Here is a 13,112-nt window from a genome sequence, read left to right as displayed (position 1 = left end):
GCTTCTAAGAACTGTCGATTTAGTTCGTTCAATTGTCCATTAAACCTGTAGGATTTTTTTATTATATTTATCAGACTACATCGTTTAATCAAGTATTATGTCCTTCATGAAATCCAAATTTTAACAGAGTACATTTAACTCCAAACTTAAAATATTTTTCTCCTATCAGATTTGACGTATTATTGTAGATTAAAGCTTTAGTTTTGAACGAAAAATTTAATCCGGAATTTTAAGCTTAAAAGATTGGTTCGAGAAAGAAGCGACAATAAACAAACACAACAGATGTACAACTACCCTCGTACATTTGACAGCTGAATTTTTGAGTAGGAATTTCAAACTCACACTTTTTTCAGTGCAACATTATGTAAATTAGGATAGAATTTGACAATACATATTTCTAATATGGTTCTTAGTTGCACCGTCTCATCCACATAAATTTTTTTGCAGAAAAATAAGTCAATTTAGTTCACGTAAAGAAACATAAATACAAAACAACACGTTATTAAAGTATTATTACTCTCGAATCGAAAATAATGGAGTCTTTTGTACTACCCTTCTTAGATTTGTACTTACATCAAGTCAATTATAGTCATAGAGAAAATGTGTTTATAAATTGATAGTAAACTGGCATGTCTCGAAAGAAAAAAAGTTTCGTTGAAACTGAATCAAGCCAGGAAGCCATAAGTACACCATATAAATATACGTCAGTTATTGAATGACCCATTGAGTTAAAGTCCTTGCAGAATTAAGGTGGGGGGAGAGCTTTGACCCAGTTTCGCCCCACTGTGCAACGCACCCAAAATAAACAAACACCTAAAGCTTTATATCTTTTTTTCAAGTCAAAAAAATGTCCGAACTTTTAATGAATCAACAGAACAATACATCTGTGTATTATAATTTTTAATCGCACATGTACTAATATGTAGGGTATTGCTCTCTGTATCCCTACATTTCCATTGCTCCTTCCCACCCCTTCTCCTTTTTCTATCTCTCTCTGATACAGACTAATCCTGTGGCTATTATTAGATCGAGGACAAGCTATTTTTAGCTCGATTATATAGGTTAGCTGGGGGGTGTGGCGCTTGCGCCTTACCCTATGACGTCATCCCTGTTCCAGATCTGGATCTCTTCTCCTGGCATACTGCTAAAATTGTTCATCCATTCAGATAAAAGGAAATTTTAGCCATTTTATTATATCAAAATCAAATGGAAACTATATTTGAAATAATTGGATGAAATATCATAATTACAGCCGCCCACCTCATCTTAAAATCAAAACGAACGCATTCAAAGCGAATTATGAGAGCTATTGTACAGAAAATCAAATAAAGTTGAATTTATTTCATTATATTGATTCGAGCGGTGGCGGTAATTTTAATGACGCCATCACTCATTTACGTCATTAGGTAAATTTTGTGTTTGTTACAATAAAAGCAACGAGACGTACAGATTTGAGATACGTGGGCGGAATCGCTGACCTACAACACTGGAAACGTGGGTGAAAGTTTAGAAGAGGAAAACCCAGTGCTTCTATAACACCCACGCACCAGCTGAATCTGTTTCGTCACAGGAAAAGTGACGCCGCACGTGACAGTAAAATTTTCAAACACAGAAACTTCAAACAAGCAAAAAATAAATTTATGTAAAAAATGGTGGAGGCGCCGGGAAAATCCGAAATATTTAAAAAAACTTACTTACTCTAGTCTAGGCGAGCGGTCAAGTTTCTAATTAGAATAATTAGGTGAATTTTAATAGTACTGATTCACTATCCAATCACTGGCCAATTATTAAAAAAAATTTAATGACCGCATGGGTCGTGTGTCGGAGCCATTGAAGCTGCAAACTAACTCTGAAACGTGTGCCGCGGTACTGAAGTAAGATGAATCTGTAACAGGCACGGTTGATGCCAGTGAATGGATCCTAGCAGCGATTGGTTGCTTTCGTTCTGACGTCATTACATTGATTGTCAAGTTTCACGTGTCGTTCAGACTGCAGGGTCATAATACTTGCAGGGATGTTAGAATGGGCTTTTTTGCCTAATGTTTCAGCAATACTGTGGATGCAGAATCATGAAAATGTTAACCCTTTTTGGTAGAAGACATCGGAATTAGGGTATTTTCATATATATATTTTTTAAAGGTTTGATGGGGTTAATACTAGATTTTTTCCACAACAAGGGAGTTAACTACGTGCATTTTTGAACAAGATATGTTTTTTGTGTGTGATTATCTGTAATGCTATAGAACAGAAATGGTGGAGGTGCCGGGATAATTTATAGAAAATTATACGTATTATTTTATTAAATATTTAGGTTAAGGTGTTTTTAGGAAAAATATTGAATGTATAATAAACACTGAATTCTTAAATAATTCATAACTAAGATACTTTTTAACTATTTTGTTTAATTTTACTCTTCATAAAACGCCGAAATTTGTACACTTGCTCAACGTGAAATTTTTTTCTAAAATTGGTTCTGCATTTTACCTGCCCTTTAAAATTGAGGATGTTATTAAATTCATGACTCTATACAATTTCTGTAATCTGTTTCTAAAAATAAAAATGTATGTAGGTGTAAGCACTGGTTGAAAATAGAAATAGATTGCAATATTTTAGTGTTGAGGTAGGGTAGGAGCCTCATATTCCGACTCAACGGAATTTGCTTTATTTGTCCGTACATTATTAGGGTTGATATTTTTTTTGTTTAGTGACAAAACAACCTACAAAGAATTCTAAAGAAGAGGAGGCAAATGTACACAATAGTTCTAACAAATTATGAGAAAACATTCAACTAAATTTATTTTACCTTTATTTCACTTAAATCTCAGTATTCACTTGGTAAATCAGCAAGTTTATTTTATTTTTAGCTTTGAACTTCGATGTACCAAAGCGATGTTAAGCATCTTTTTACTAATTTTGTCTGAAATGCAACTTTTTTAATATCGTGTTTCGCCTAGATTGACAAGAAGGAACCGTTTTATTCATATTTAATTATCCTGTTTCATTAATTATAAACAAATTGGTACATTGATGCGAGAGGCAGTATATTGAACTGCAGGTCATAGACCTGGTTTGCACCCCTATGTTGACCTATTTACCCCCCACTTTGACACACTTTGCAACAAGTATTGACGCAGTTCTCCCCACTTTCCAATCGGTATGACGTCATTGCATCCCCTCAACCTATTCCTCTTAAAGCGCCAATATTTGTTTATTTCCTCCCTTCTTCTAACAACAAATTGTTAAAAAAAATAGTTGTGACCTTATTAAACCACCAGACAAACAGCAGCGTCTTTGGTTACTAAAATTAAAATTTCCAATTTTTAATTCTTGAAATTTTCTTAGAACCTAACGATGACATAACGTTTTTTCTTTAGATGAGGATGTCATCTGGATTCTGCAGGATTTGGAATCAATCCTGTCAAAGTAAATTAATTGCAGGGTCCGCAACTCTGATATTTTAGAATGAAATTGTCCTACATTCGGGATGACGTCAGTGTGATGTCATTGATGTGGTGGGGCACTAGGAAAAGTGGGTCAAACAGGGTGCGATGCCCTGGATAGCAGGTTCGAGGACGTTGCACAGGATTCATTCTGGCTTTTGGGTGAATAGCTAGCCTAGCGGGAAATGTTCTTCTCTTTCAAAGCCTCTCTCTCGCTTCGGCACACTGTTTTATGAATCAAATACCTATTTTATGAATACATTTCCAATTGTGCACATAAGAATTTATCAGGACACAGGATGAACATCAGCACGGAATAATAGAAAACAGTTCAAAGAACACCAAAAAATGATTTGATTGGGATTTTCGGTAGAATAGTATTAACTTGTTCAAGTTTTTTTTGAAAGTAATGTTAACTAACGGGAAAATCTCGGAATTCTTCCGCAGTATTTAGTCCGGAAGATAGAATTTGGCTGCGTTTTTTTCAGTTTTCAAACATCCATGCTTAATTAAAAAAAATTTTTTGCAAATTTGATTTTCTCTTAGCTGATGCATGAGCCAAAGATGTCTAAATACTGGCGTTAACCTGTTGGCATGACAACGACTATGACGTCATAGCCCAGTCACGGCTCTAAGGTTATATAGGTCAGCTATTTCTAGATATCTGCACACTGTAAATATGCCTGAAAGTCCTCAATGAACTTACATTTATGCAAGCAATTCGCGGAAATAATTCAATTGTTGAAATAAAGTTCTACCTACAATAAAAATGGAATGACGTATTTACTCCTACAGTTGTTCTTTGATGTCAGTCCAATTATAACAGTCTCATCTTTCTATTGGCAGCTTAACATTTCCAGATATTCCTATTAGATCTAAAAATAACAAGAATCTCTCATTTTTGCAATTTGTTTATATGTGCTTTTTGTTTATATGTGCGGTCATTCAACCACAGTAAACAAAGGCTTAGTTCAAGAATTTTCCGGTTTTAGGGTTGTTTCAAGCGCCACTTGCGCGCGAGCTTTCGATGGTAATATCAGGATCTATTTCAGGATATTTTCAGGACAGCCGCCATCTCTTGCAAATGATCACAACTTTTAGCAATTATTAACATTAGAAAGAACAAACATTTATAAATACCCTACTATGAAGAAGGAACCATTGCTGCTGTAATACATTGTCTGAAAATAACAGAAACGATGTTCAACGTCCTTAGCAGGACAGTTTTAGATTCCATGAAATAAGAGTTAGCTGATAATCTTTCGTCTTTTGTTAAACTAAAAATAGGGCGATAAATTTAGAGATTCTAATGACTCTTATTAAAAACAGTTTTAAGTGCGCAGAGGTGCAACTGCTTGATATTATGCTGCCAAATAAGTTTACCCAAAATATCCTGTATGTTATTTTTTAAGGATGATTAAAGATAACATGTTTATGTGGAAGATTACAAGATAGTTGAGCAATCTCTAATCTGGTTGTTGCAATATTTTGGCAACAAATTAAAACAAAATATTCTCAAGAAAGGAAATTCTGAGACTAAATTTAATGGTACAAAAAATTATACATAATTCCATAACAAATTGTTGATTGTTGTTTGATCTATAATACACAAAAGAAAAGGACAGATTTATTAACACACGAAATAAAACACTAGTGTTTTTTTAACACTATAAGACGTCTCTAAACAATAATAGCTTCATAATTTGTCGATTGTGTATAAAACATTTTTGTATGTATTTCAATTCCAAATAAACTGTACCTGTTATGTGAGCTTTATTATAACAATGGACATGACCTTTGCCTACGTGGTTTCAAAATTCTACGTGTAACGGGAGCTTGGAACAATGGAAACAGAGTAAAACACATACAATTTTCGTCAATTAACGTAAAACGGTTTCAAATTTCCATTGATTATCTTTAAGCTTAAATAGCATACTTCTAGTAGTCTAACAAAGTAAAATAATTCGACTTTTTTCAAGTAATTTTAGCTCAAAATACCTATTGAAACCGGAAGTAACAAAAATTAAAAATGTTTTTGGCATAACAGCAGGAATGTTAACTGCTACACGTTTTTGTAATATTACAGCATGACTTTCTTTTTTTTTCATTACAGGCCAAGACTTAACATTTAAATATTTATCGCTCATAATTTTGGCAGCGATTTCTAAACATTTATTTTTAAAGAGTTTGAAATGTACAGATTTCGTTAAATGATGCACTTTGACGTAAATATTTTGCCTTAATCTCATTACTTCAAACGCTAATAATACGAAATTACAGCTCTAGTTTCTTTCTTTACTAATTGTAAGATCACTCCGCATAAAGTATATTTTTGCGCCGATCAAATTAAGGAAGCTGTAGGTCATTTCCAAAAACGCCGACTTAATTTTCTCCAATGACAAGAATAACTCTTTTTCTCGCGTCGACAGAAAGAGGTATCAGATCTCTCCAAGTCTATTTTGGTGGCGAGGTAGTGGAAGCTACCTAAATGGTCCAAGAAGGGGGAAACGGGTGGGGACCTGGCGATCGCGGCCAGGGAGTCCTGAAGGAAGATTTTCAACAGTCACCACAGGGAACTCTTGTTGGCTGCTCACTGTTCCATCGTTTTAACAAAGGTATGTACATTACGTAACTCAAGCAGGGAGTGTTAGTGAAGTGATAAGGGATGAGTGATGAAGTGGTTTTCTTCATTTTAACACGAAATTGTAGTTTCCGATTTTGAGCTATTTTGAGCGTAACTGGAGAAATGTGGAAGTGGCGGGTGCCAAATTAGGATGTCTGACGCTGGCACAGTTATTTTCATCCGGGGCTAAAAATAGATTTGCCTAAATTGTGCGCACTTTCCAAACCCCTGTGAATCTTCGAGAGTTTTTAATTTTATTTCGTTTTTTCAGAACAACTAAACCTTTACCATGGCGGACGATGAGGTTAGGTAAGTGAGGATCTACATGCAAATAATTTTTTTCTAAAATTAGGTTTCTAATTTATTGTTTTTTTTTCATGCTCCTTTTTGGAAATCTACAGTATTATGGTAACAACTGCTGTCTTAAAAATGACAGGTAAATATCATGCATGACGACAGTGTGAGACTAATTTTATCTACTCAGCTAGACCTAGAGTAGATCAAGCTTTTACAATTGATACAGACACGAATCTACTTAAAAGCAGATTGAAAAATATGAGAACTTTTAAAAAATACAATTTAGTATGAAAATACACTCAACTTCAAACACTATTAAGCTAGTAGAGTAAGTAGAAGCTGATGTGTAGACCCTTCTAGTTCTCTTCTTCTATCTAGTTTAGTATTGTAGTAGATTTTGGATTTCCCCAATATGAGTAAGTTGGCTGGTTGTTCAACAATGTGACTAACCCGAAACAATCTTCATTTTTCTTCTAATTTTTATGTCTCTTGTGAATAACTTCACACATCACAAATGAGAAAAGACAGCACTTAGCACTCCTAATATTCATTGGCGTTTATATTATAACGCATTGAGCACTATTTATGTCCAGCACTGGCCCTAATTAAAACGGGACGTCATATAAAGTCTCTTTTATATGGCGTCGGTATGATCGCTCAATTCTAATTCTCTTGTTCTTTTTACAGAAAAAGAAACTGGAGGAGGCACGTAGCGATAACTTCTAGAAAGAACACCACATGAGTATACAAAATAGCTAATGCTATCTTGTATGCTCAGGGTAAGTATACTGATTGTGTTTTGATGAGCAGGAAAAGAAGAAGAAGCAGGCCGAGATCGAGCGCAAACGCGCTGAGGTCCGAGCCCGCATGGAAGAGGCCTCCAAAGCCAAGAAGGCCAAGAAAGGTTTCATGACCCCTGAAAGAAAGAAGAAACTTAGAGTGAGTATCTTTTGCGTGTTGAAGTACGGAAATACATTGTGGTGTTTCCAGTTGCTGTTGAGAAAGAAAGCCGCTGAAGAGTTGAAGAAAGAACAAGAGCGCAAAGCTGCCGAAAGAAGACGCATCATTGAGGAGCGTTGCGGTAAACCCAAACTCGTCGACGATGCTAATGAAGGTAGGCGACTCTTGTGTTTAGTGTATTGAGACGTTACTATAAGACAAGCTGTTTTTTGAAGTCTGTGGTAGCGTTCATTTCCGTTGGCGTCATCGTAATGTGTATTTGATTTAGATGAGGTACAAAGTATCTGCAGAGCTTATTATGACAAAATCTACGAGTTGGAAGGCAGAAAATTCGATTTGGAATATCTCGTTAGAATGAAAGATATCGAGGTTAGAGTAGTTGCATACAGATGGTATTGTGACTCTATATGCATGTTCTAAACTGCAATTCGTTGAGATTTTTGCTTTTTGCTCGGGACGAACGAATGCAGTGAGCTCTGAGTTTTTTTTACGTATATACAGTGTACGTCATTTTAAGTACTGTCCCTTTTTTCTACGCTATATGTATTTTGTACGCAACCAGTAGACACCCACAATACAGACTTGAAAGGGAAGGTAGATCCAATTTAGTTGGCTCAGCCATTTCTTTTTGTGTTAACTCCTAAGTTCCGCACACCTTGTACATTCTAGGAACTATTAAACAAGTTTGCCAGAACTATCATAAACGTATAGCTGAACTAGAAAATCAGAAATATGATCTTGAAAAGGAAGTGGAGCTCAGAGATTTTCAGGTAGACTGGGCACTTGGAAGAAATGTTGTACTGCACTGCGTAGAGAGAATCGTAACACTCACACACAGTAGAGCTTATGCACAGTAATAGTTTTCGGAGCCGAGACGAAACTACTAGACATTTCTTTCTTTTTTTTTGCATTTTGTAAATACACAATATCAACACTTTTTTTCTATATCGACGCACTTTTGCTTGGCTTATCCTTTCTGTCATCCTAAACTCCTCGTTAGAGTGCTGTCGACTGTGTATTTAGAGAAAAATAGATGTGCTCCACAAAACCTGATCCTTTGTTGTGGTAACTGTGTTATTTCTTCTAGCTGAACTACAAACTATTTGTCAAAGCTATCATCAAAGAATTGCGGGTCTTGAAGGGGATAAATATGACTTGGAAGTAATCGAAAGACATAAAGCTTTTGAGGTACCACTTATACACGATACACAGGCATTGTGATTTTTTAGAAATAATGAAGAATGGCATCATTATGGGCGACACCAACCTCAAAAATTTTCAAATTTTTTAGGCTGGTTTCTAATTCTAGCGCAATGTAAATATTTTGCGAGCTATGTATTTAGGACTACTGTTATTGTTCTCCTTTGTTGACTTGGAGAATTATGTTCCTCGATCCGAACCACTCCACTCTCTGTCCTAAACCATCCTTTCGACACAAGCACACACCTTTATCCCGTCGTGCATAATTCCGATCGGTTCTGAATCATGCACATGGGCTCTCAGCGGTTGTGTATTTTTGCTGACTGCTGGTTCCGTTTCCGATTCTAGGCCAGCTTAAGAAGATATGCAAAGACTATTATGACCGCATGTACATTTGCGAGGAACAGAAGTGGGATTTGGAACGCGAAGTCCGAAAGAGAGACTGGGAGGTACCAACCAAACACTGTTTTACGCTTCACATCATTACATACAACGATATTTTTCTCATCATCGGTTTTGATCAATTTTCAACACTTGATCGTGATCAACTGTTCAAAATTCGTCAAAACGCACAGTCAGTCCTGTGGTATTAATTTAAATCAGTTCTTGACCTCCGTTATGCTAAGTTAAAGTACATGAAGTGTTAAGCCGTATTGATCCCGTCCTGCGTAACACCACAGTATAAACTAACCCCACTAACGACGACGACACCCAGGGCTGCTATCATTCAACAAATTTCATACATTTGTATATACTCAGATTTAACTCGTATGTTGCAAATTTGTTTCAAACAAATCTGTAACATTTGCTGGTCCTGAAACAACCAAGGCTTCAACCTGATCCTGTTTTTCAAATAGGCTCGCTTTTTAACAACCTGGCAGTTTTTTTCCTTAAACGGCATGGCTCTTCATGCTCGTTTTGGTTTTTGATCGTGAGATTTTTTACGTTCCAAATCACCAATTTCGTGACAGGAAGGAATCGGAACCTACCAGTATGGAAACTAGAAGTGCCATGCTCGATCCTTTTTTGCCAATCCTTCAGGCGTTTCAGGATCGGTTTTATTTTTACTTAACTTGTAAATAATATTAGGTATTGTTCAGGACAACACGATCGTGGTGGTCTGAACATTTAGTTAGCTATAGCTTTCGGAAACCCTGAGTGTGACCAGATTTCATATAGTATCAAGAATCCCATCTCCGGAGTCACCGTAACTTCTGTTTTTGTAATTGTTTTTATTACAGAATCGTCGTTTTTCTACGAAGTTACGTTTCCTTTTACCTCACCCCATCACTTGCATTGAGAAATGACTTTTGTATTTTGATATTTCTCATGGCTGTATATTGTGTATATAATTTTTGTAGTAGATTGTTTTGTTGATAGTATTACAGGCGGAATCCCCACATTTTGCTATTTGACCTCCCCCCATTGTCTAGTCGTCTTGGTATCTAGCCTAGCTTTTCACTCTTGCCTAATTTTCCTTTAGATACTAATTTATAAATGTCGATTTCGCAAAGGTTTGGCTTCGAGATTTCTCTTCTTGAGTGTGTGCTCTTTGTAACTTTGCACCGCATACTAAGTGTTGTTTGAATACAATGTTGTTCCATCTGTCATTAAATCAGTCATTATCATTGAAAGAACAACATTGAGTGTGTCCACTTATTCTGATTACCCGTATCTAATACTTTTGGCTTCTTAGATCGCCGACCTCAACAGCCAAGTTAATGACCTCAGAGGCAAATTGTAAGTTAAAACGACTTTTTCTTTACGAAACTCACACTTTGTTTGCAGTGTTAAGCCAACGCTAAAGAAAGTTTCCAAATACGAGAACAAGTTCGCCAAGTTGCAGAAGAAGGCAGCTGAGTTTAACTTCAGGAACCAACTCAAAGTCGTTAAGAAGAAGGAATTCACCTTGGAAGAAGAAGATAAAGAGGTGAGAACATTCTATTTTTTTTTCACCACAACATTTTTGTCTATATTTAATTCACTTAATTTTAAGAACAAGTGGACAGGATTTGTACGATTAAATTCTGACCGCTTCTCAGTCAACCGATATTAGATATACATTTATTTTTCGCAGCCCAAGAAATCTGAAAAGGCTGAATGGCAGAAGCAGAAGTAGATTTATGAGCCGTCTACATTTTTACGATGACATAACAATATTTTAAACACACTTAAATTAATAATAAAACATACACAATACACTTTCTGCAATTATTTTCTTTTTCTCGCCAGTTTTTTGACAGTTTCTTCTTAAGGGCTTTTTTAATACCCAAATCTGTTTTTTATGGCACTAATTTTTTTGTGCACTGTTTTTGAAAGCTTTTTTCCTATAAATCGGAGTATCGTAAAAGGTGAGCTATTGGGCTTTGCTAATTCTCGTTGCAATCGCTCTTTAATTACTCGCTCAATTTTGTGTATTTCAATCTGTCTCAACGTGTCGCTAAACTGCTTGAAATAACTTTTCAGAATGCTTCAAAATCTGCTGCTGGCGTTAAGGTAAAAATGTGTAACCTACACAGCATTCCTGTAGCATTGCTATTACTTTTTGGTTCACATTTCTTGCAGCACCTTTGCTATACACACCAAGATTTTTATTTTTTCTTAGATTTTCAGTACCTAGCACTTGCTAAAATGGTTGATGTTTTACGTTCTACATGTTTTATCAAATTCTAATTTGTTTCTTTCAATTTGCAGAAGAAACCCGACTGGTCAAAGAAAGGAGAAGAAAAGAAGGTACAGGAACCAACTGAAGCATAAACACCCTAACTCCTTTTTCCTCACTAGAATAACTCAATCAAAATATATTTTCTCTAACGGACGTCATGTTGTATTTTGTGAGGGTGTACTTCTTGCACGCACCTCCGTATGTCACTCCTGTATTTGTAAACTATGTTATTAAAAAAATGTAAAAACGACTGTGTTTGTCTTGTGAATGACTCTTATTATTCGTTTATTTTTTGTTTTGTTTTTTCGTTATTTATTTGTTTCTTTTTACTTTTTATTTTGTTTTCTGTTTTCATTTTGATTATTTTTTTATTTTTATTTTTTTATTTTATTTCCTTGAAAGACCAAATCGTAAAATAAATTATTAATTGTTTTATAAATAAATATGACTGGAAGTCAAAGTCAAAACCGCATCGAACTTGAATGCAAAATGGCAGAAAACAAATTCCGAGACTAAAATCTGTCACTACGCGCAATTTAATACTGTCTCAGGAAGGGGAAGCTGAGGGAGAAGCCGCTCCCCCGGCGGAAGGGGCGCCTCCCACAGAAGGAGCGCCCCCGGCTGAAGGAGCACCCGCAGGGGCAGCTCCTGAAGGCGGTGAAACTGTACCACCAGCAGAAGCAGCTGCTCCAGTCGAAGGGGCGCCACCAGCGGAAGGTGGCGATGCTGCCCCACCTGCTGAAGAAGCACCACTTGCTGAAGGCGCCCCACCAGCAGAAGGAGCACCACCTACAGAAGGAGCGCCACCTGTTGAAGGCCAAGAAAGTCAAGAAGTTCCGAAACCTGAAGAACCTACTAGCGGTACGTAATGCTTCGGTGGCGTGGAAGTCGCCTACCACAATCACATTGCTGGTTATTTCAGGATTTGAAACCTTTAAACAGCTTGTTATTAACGAAAATTACGATATAATAGCTTTACCTGAAACTGTGTTAGCCCCCAGTGAAAACAAAGAAGTTGTTGCAATCCCCAATTATTCTTTAGTCGAGAATCGTAAGAATAGCGGCGATGGCGTGGTATTGTACATTAAAAACTCGCTTAAATATAAAGTTGTTGATTTAACAGCAGCTAATCCCGAAGAACATCAATTGAGCTTTGAGGAACTCATGGAAAAGATTAAGAAAAATGGTAAGTGCTTCATGATCGCTCACGTCATCAAGCACTCGACCATCACGTAAAAAATTGCTAATACAAGAGAGTAAAATGATGTTGTCTTAGGTCAAGTACCCCCAGAAGCTGGAGTTGAAGCTGCACCAGCCGCTGAAGGAGCTGCCCCAGTTGCAGAAGGAGCTGCTCCAGCTGCAGAGGGAGCTGCACCAGCCACAGAACAAGCCGCGCCGGCTCCTGAAGGAGCTGCACCGGCTGCAGAAGCAGCCGCACCAGCTCCAGAAGGAGAAACCCCACCTGCAGCAGCACCCACGGAAGCACCAACAGAAGCACCGGCAGCGGAGCCTCCTGCGCCGGCAGAAACACCAGCTGAAACCCAGCCCGCTCCTGCTGAACCACCAGCTGAAGCTGCCGAACCTGCGCTCGAGGTGCCACCAGCTGAACCAGTGTCCCCTGCAGTCATAGAAGGTATTAAAAACGCAATTGTTCGTTATCTTACCAAAAACATGCGTTGTTGTCATAGTCTAAAAATAACATTTTTTTAACAGCTGCAGCTTGAAGATGCTTCCACTTCCTGCCACAGAGTGACTGTTCCAATTTATTCTTTCAAGTATTGATTTTGGTTCTTTTGTAGATTAGGTTTGAATACAGTATTTTTAAGACTTTTCCTGTTGTTTTCTTGGCGGAAGCAGTTCAAATTCAATGGGTACACGAACCCATTGTTGCGGTTGGTCCTAGTAGTCCTACCCATCAACTAATATC

The 13,112-nt window shown here is 37.0% G+C and overlaps 2 protein-coding genes across 14 annotated transcripts; both read left to right on the top strand.

Moving 5' to 3' along the window:
• The first annotated feature begins 5,955 nt into the window (after nucleotides 1–5,955).
• wupA (troponin wings up A) lies at nucleotides 5,956–11,435 on the top strand. Of its 11 annotated transcripts, none has more exons than XM_088042626.1 (9): nucleotides 5,957–6,055; nucleotides 6,335–6,367; nucleotides 7,048–7,065; nucleotides 7,171–7,299; nucleotides 7,351–7,474; nucleotides 8,408–8,508; nucleotides 10,217–10,260; nucleotides 10,309–10,450; nucleotides 11,215–11,435. In XM_088042626.1, the coding sequence occupies exons 2-9, from the start codon at nucleotides 6,353–6,355 to the stop codon at nucleotides 11,275–11,277; spliced, it is 636 nt and encodes a 211-aa protein (XP_087898752.1). In that variant the 5' UTR covers nucleotides 5,957–6,055; nucleotides 6,335–6,352; the 3' UTR covers nucleotides 11,278–11,435. The 11 variants fall into 11 exon arrangements, with proteins under 11 accessions (XP_087898756.1, XP_087898752.1, XP_087898753.1 ...); XM_088042627.1 differs by lacking the exon at nucleotides 8,408–8,508 and adding an exon at nucleotides 7,589–7,689; XM_088042625.1 differs by lacking the exon at nucleotides 8,408–8,508 and adding an exon at nucleotides 7,990–8,090 and having other exon boundaries at nucleotides 5,958–6,055.
• LOC148169972 (uncharacterized) lies at nucleotides 11,415–12,968 on the top strand. Of its 3 annotated transcripts, XM_088042622.1 has the most exons (4): nucleotides 11,415–12,046; nucleotides 12,108–12,371; nucleotides 12,462–12,818; nucleotides 12,899–12,968. In XM_088042622.1, exons 1-4 carry the CDS (start codon nucleotides 11,668–11,670, stop codon nucleotides 12,907–12,909), a joined length of 1,011 nt encoding a protein of 336 aa, XP_087898748.1. In that variant the 5' UTR covers nucleotides 11,415–11,667; the 3' UTR covers nucleotides 12,910–12,968. The 3 variants fall into 3 exon arrangements, with proteins under 3 accessions (XP_087898748.1, XP_087898747.1, XP_087898749.1); XM_088042621.1 differs by having other exon boundaries at nucleotides 12,462–12,958; XM_088042623.1 differs by lacking the exon at nucleotides 12,108–12,371 and having other exon boundaries at nucleotides 12,462–12,957.
• Nucleotides 12,969–13,112: the final 144 nt, after the last annotated feature.

This window comes from Gnatocerus cornutus, chromosome 8, assembly GCF_029298725.1.
Source record: "Gnatocerus cornutus isolate USDA-ARS CGAHR chromosome 8, icGnaCorn1.1, whole genome shotgun sequence".
In the NCBI taxonomy this organism is placed as follows: Eukaryota; Metazoa; Arthropoda; class Insecta; order Coleoptera; family Tenebrionidae; genus Gnatocerus; species Gnatocerus cornutus.
Note: the sequence above shows the minus strand (reverse complement) of the source record. Positions and strands in the feature narration are given on the sequence as shown.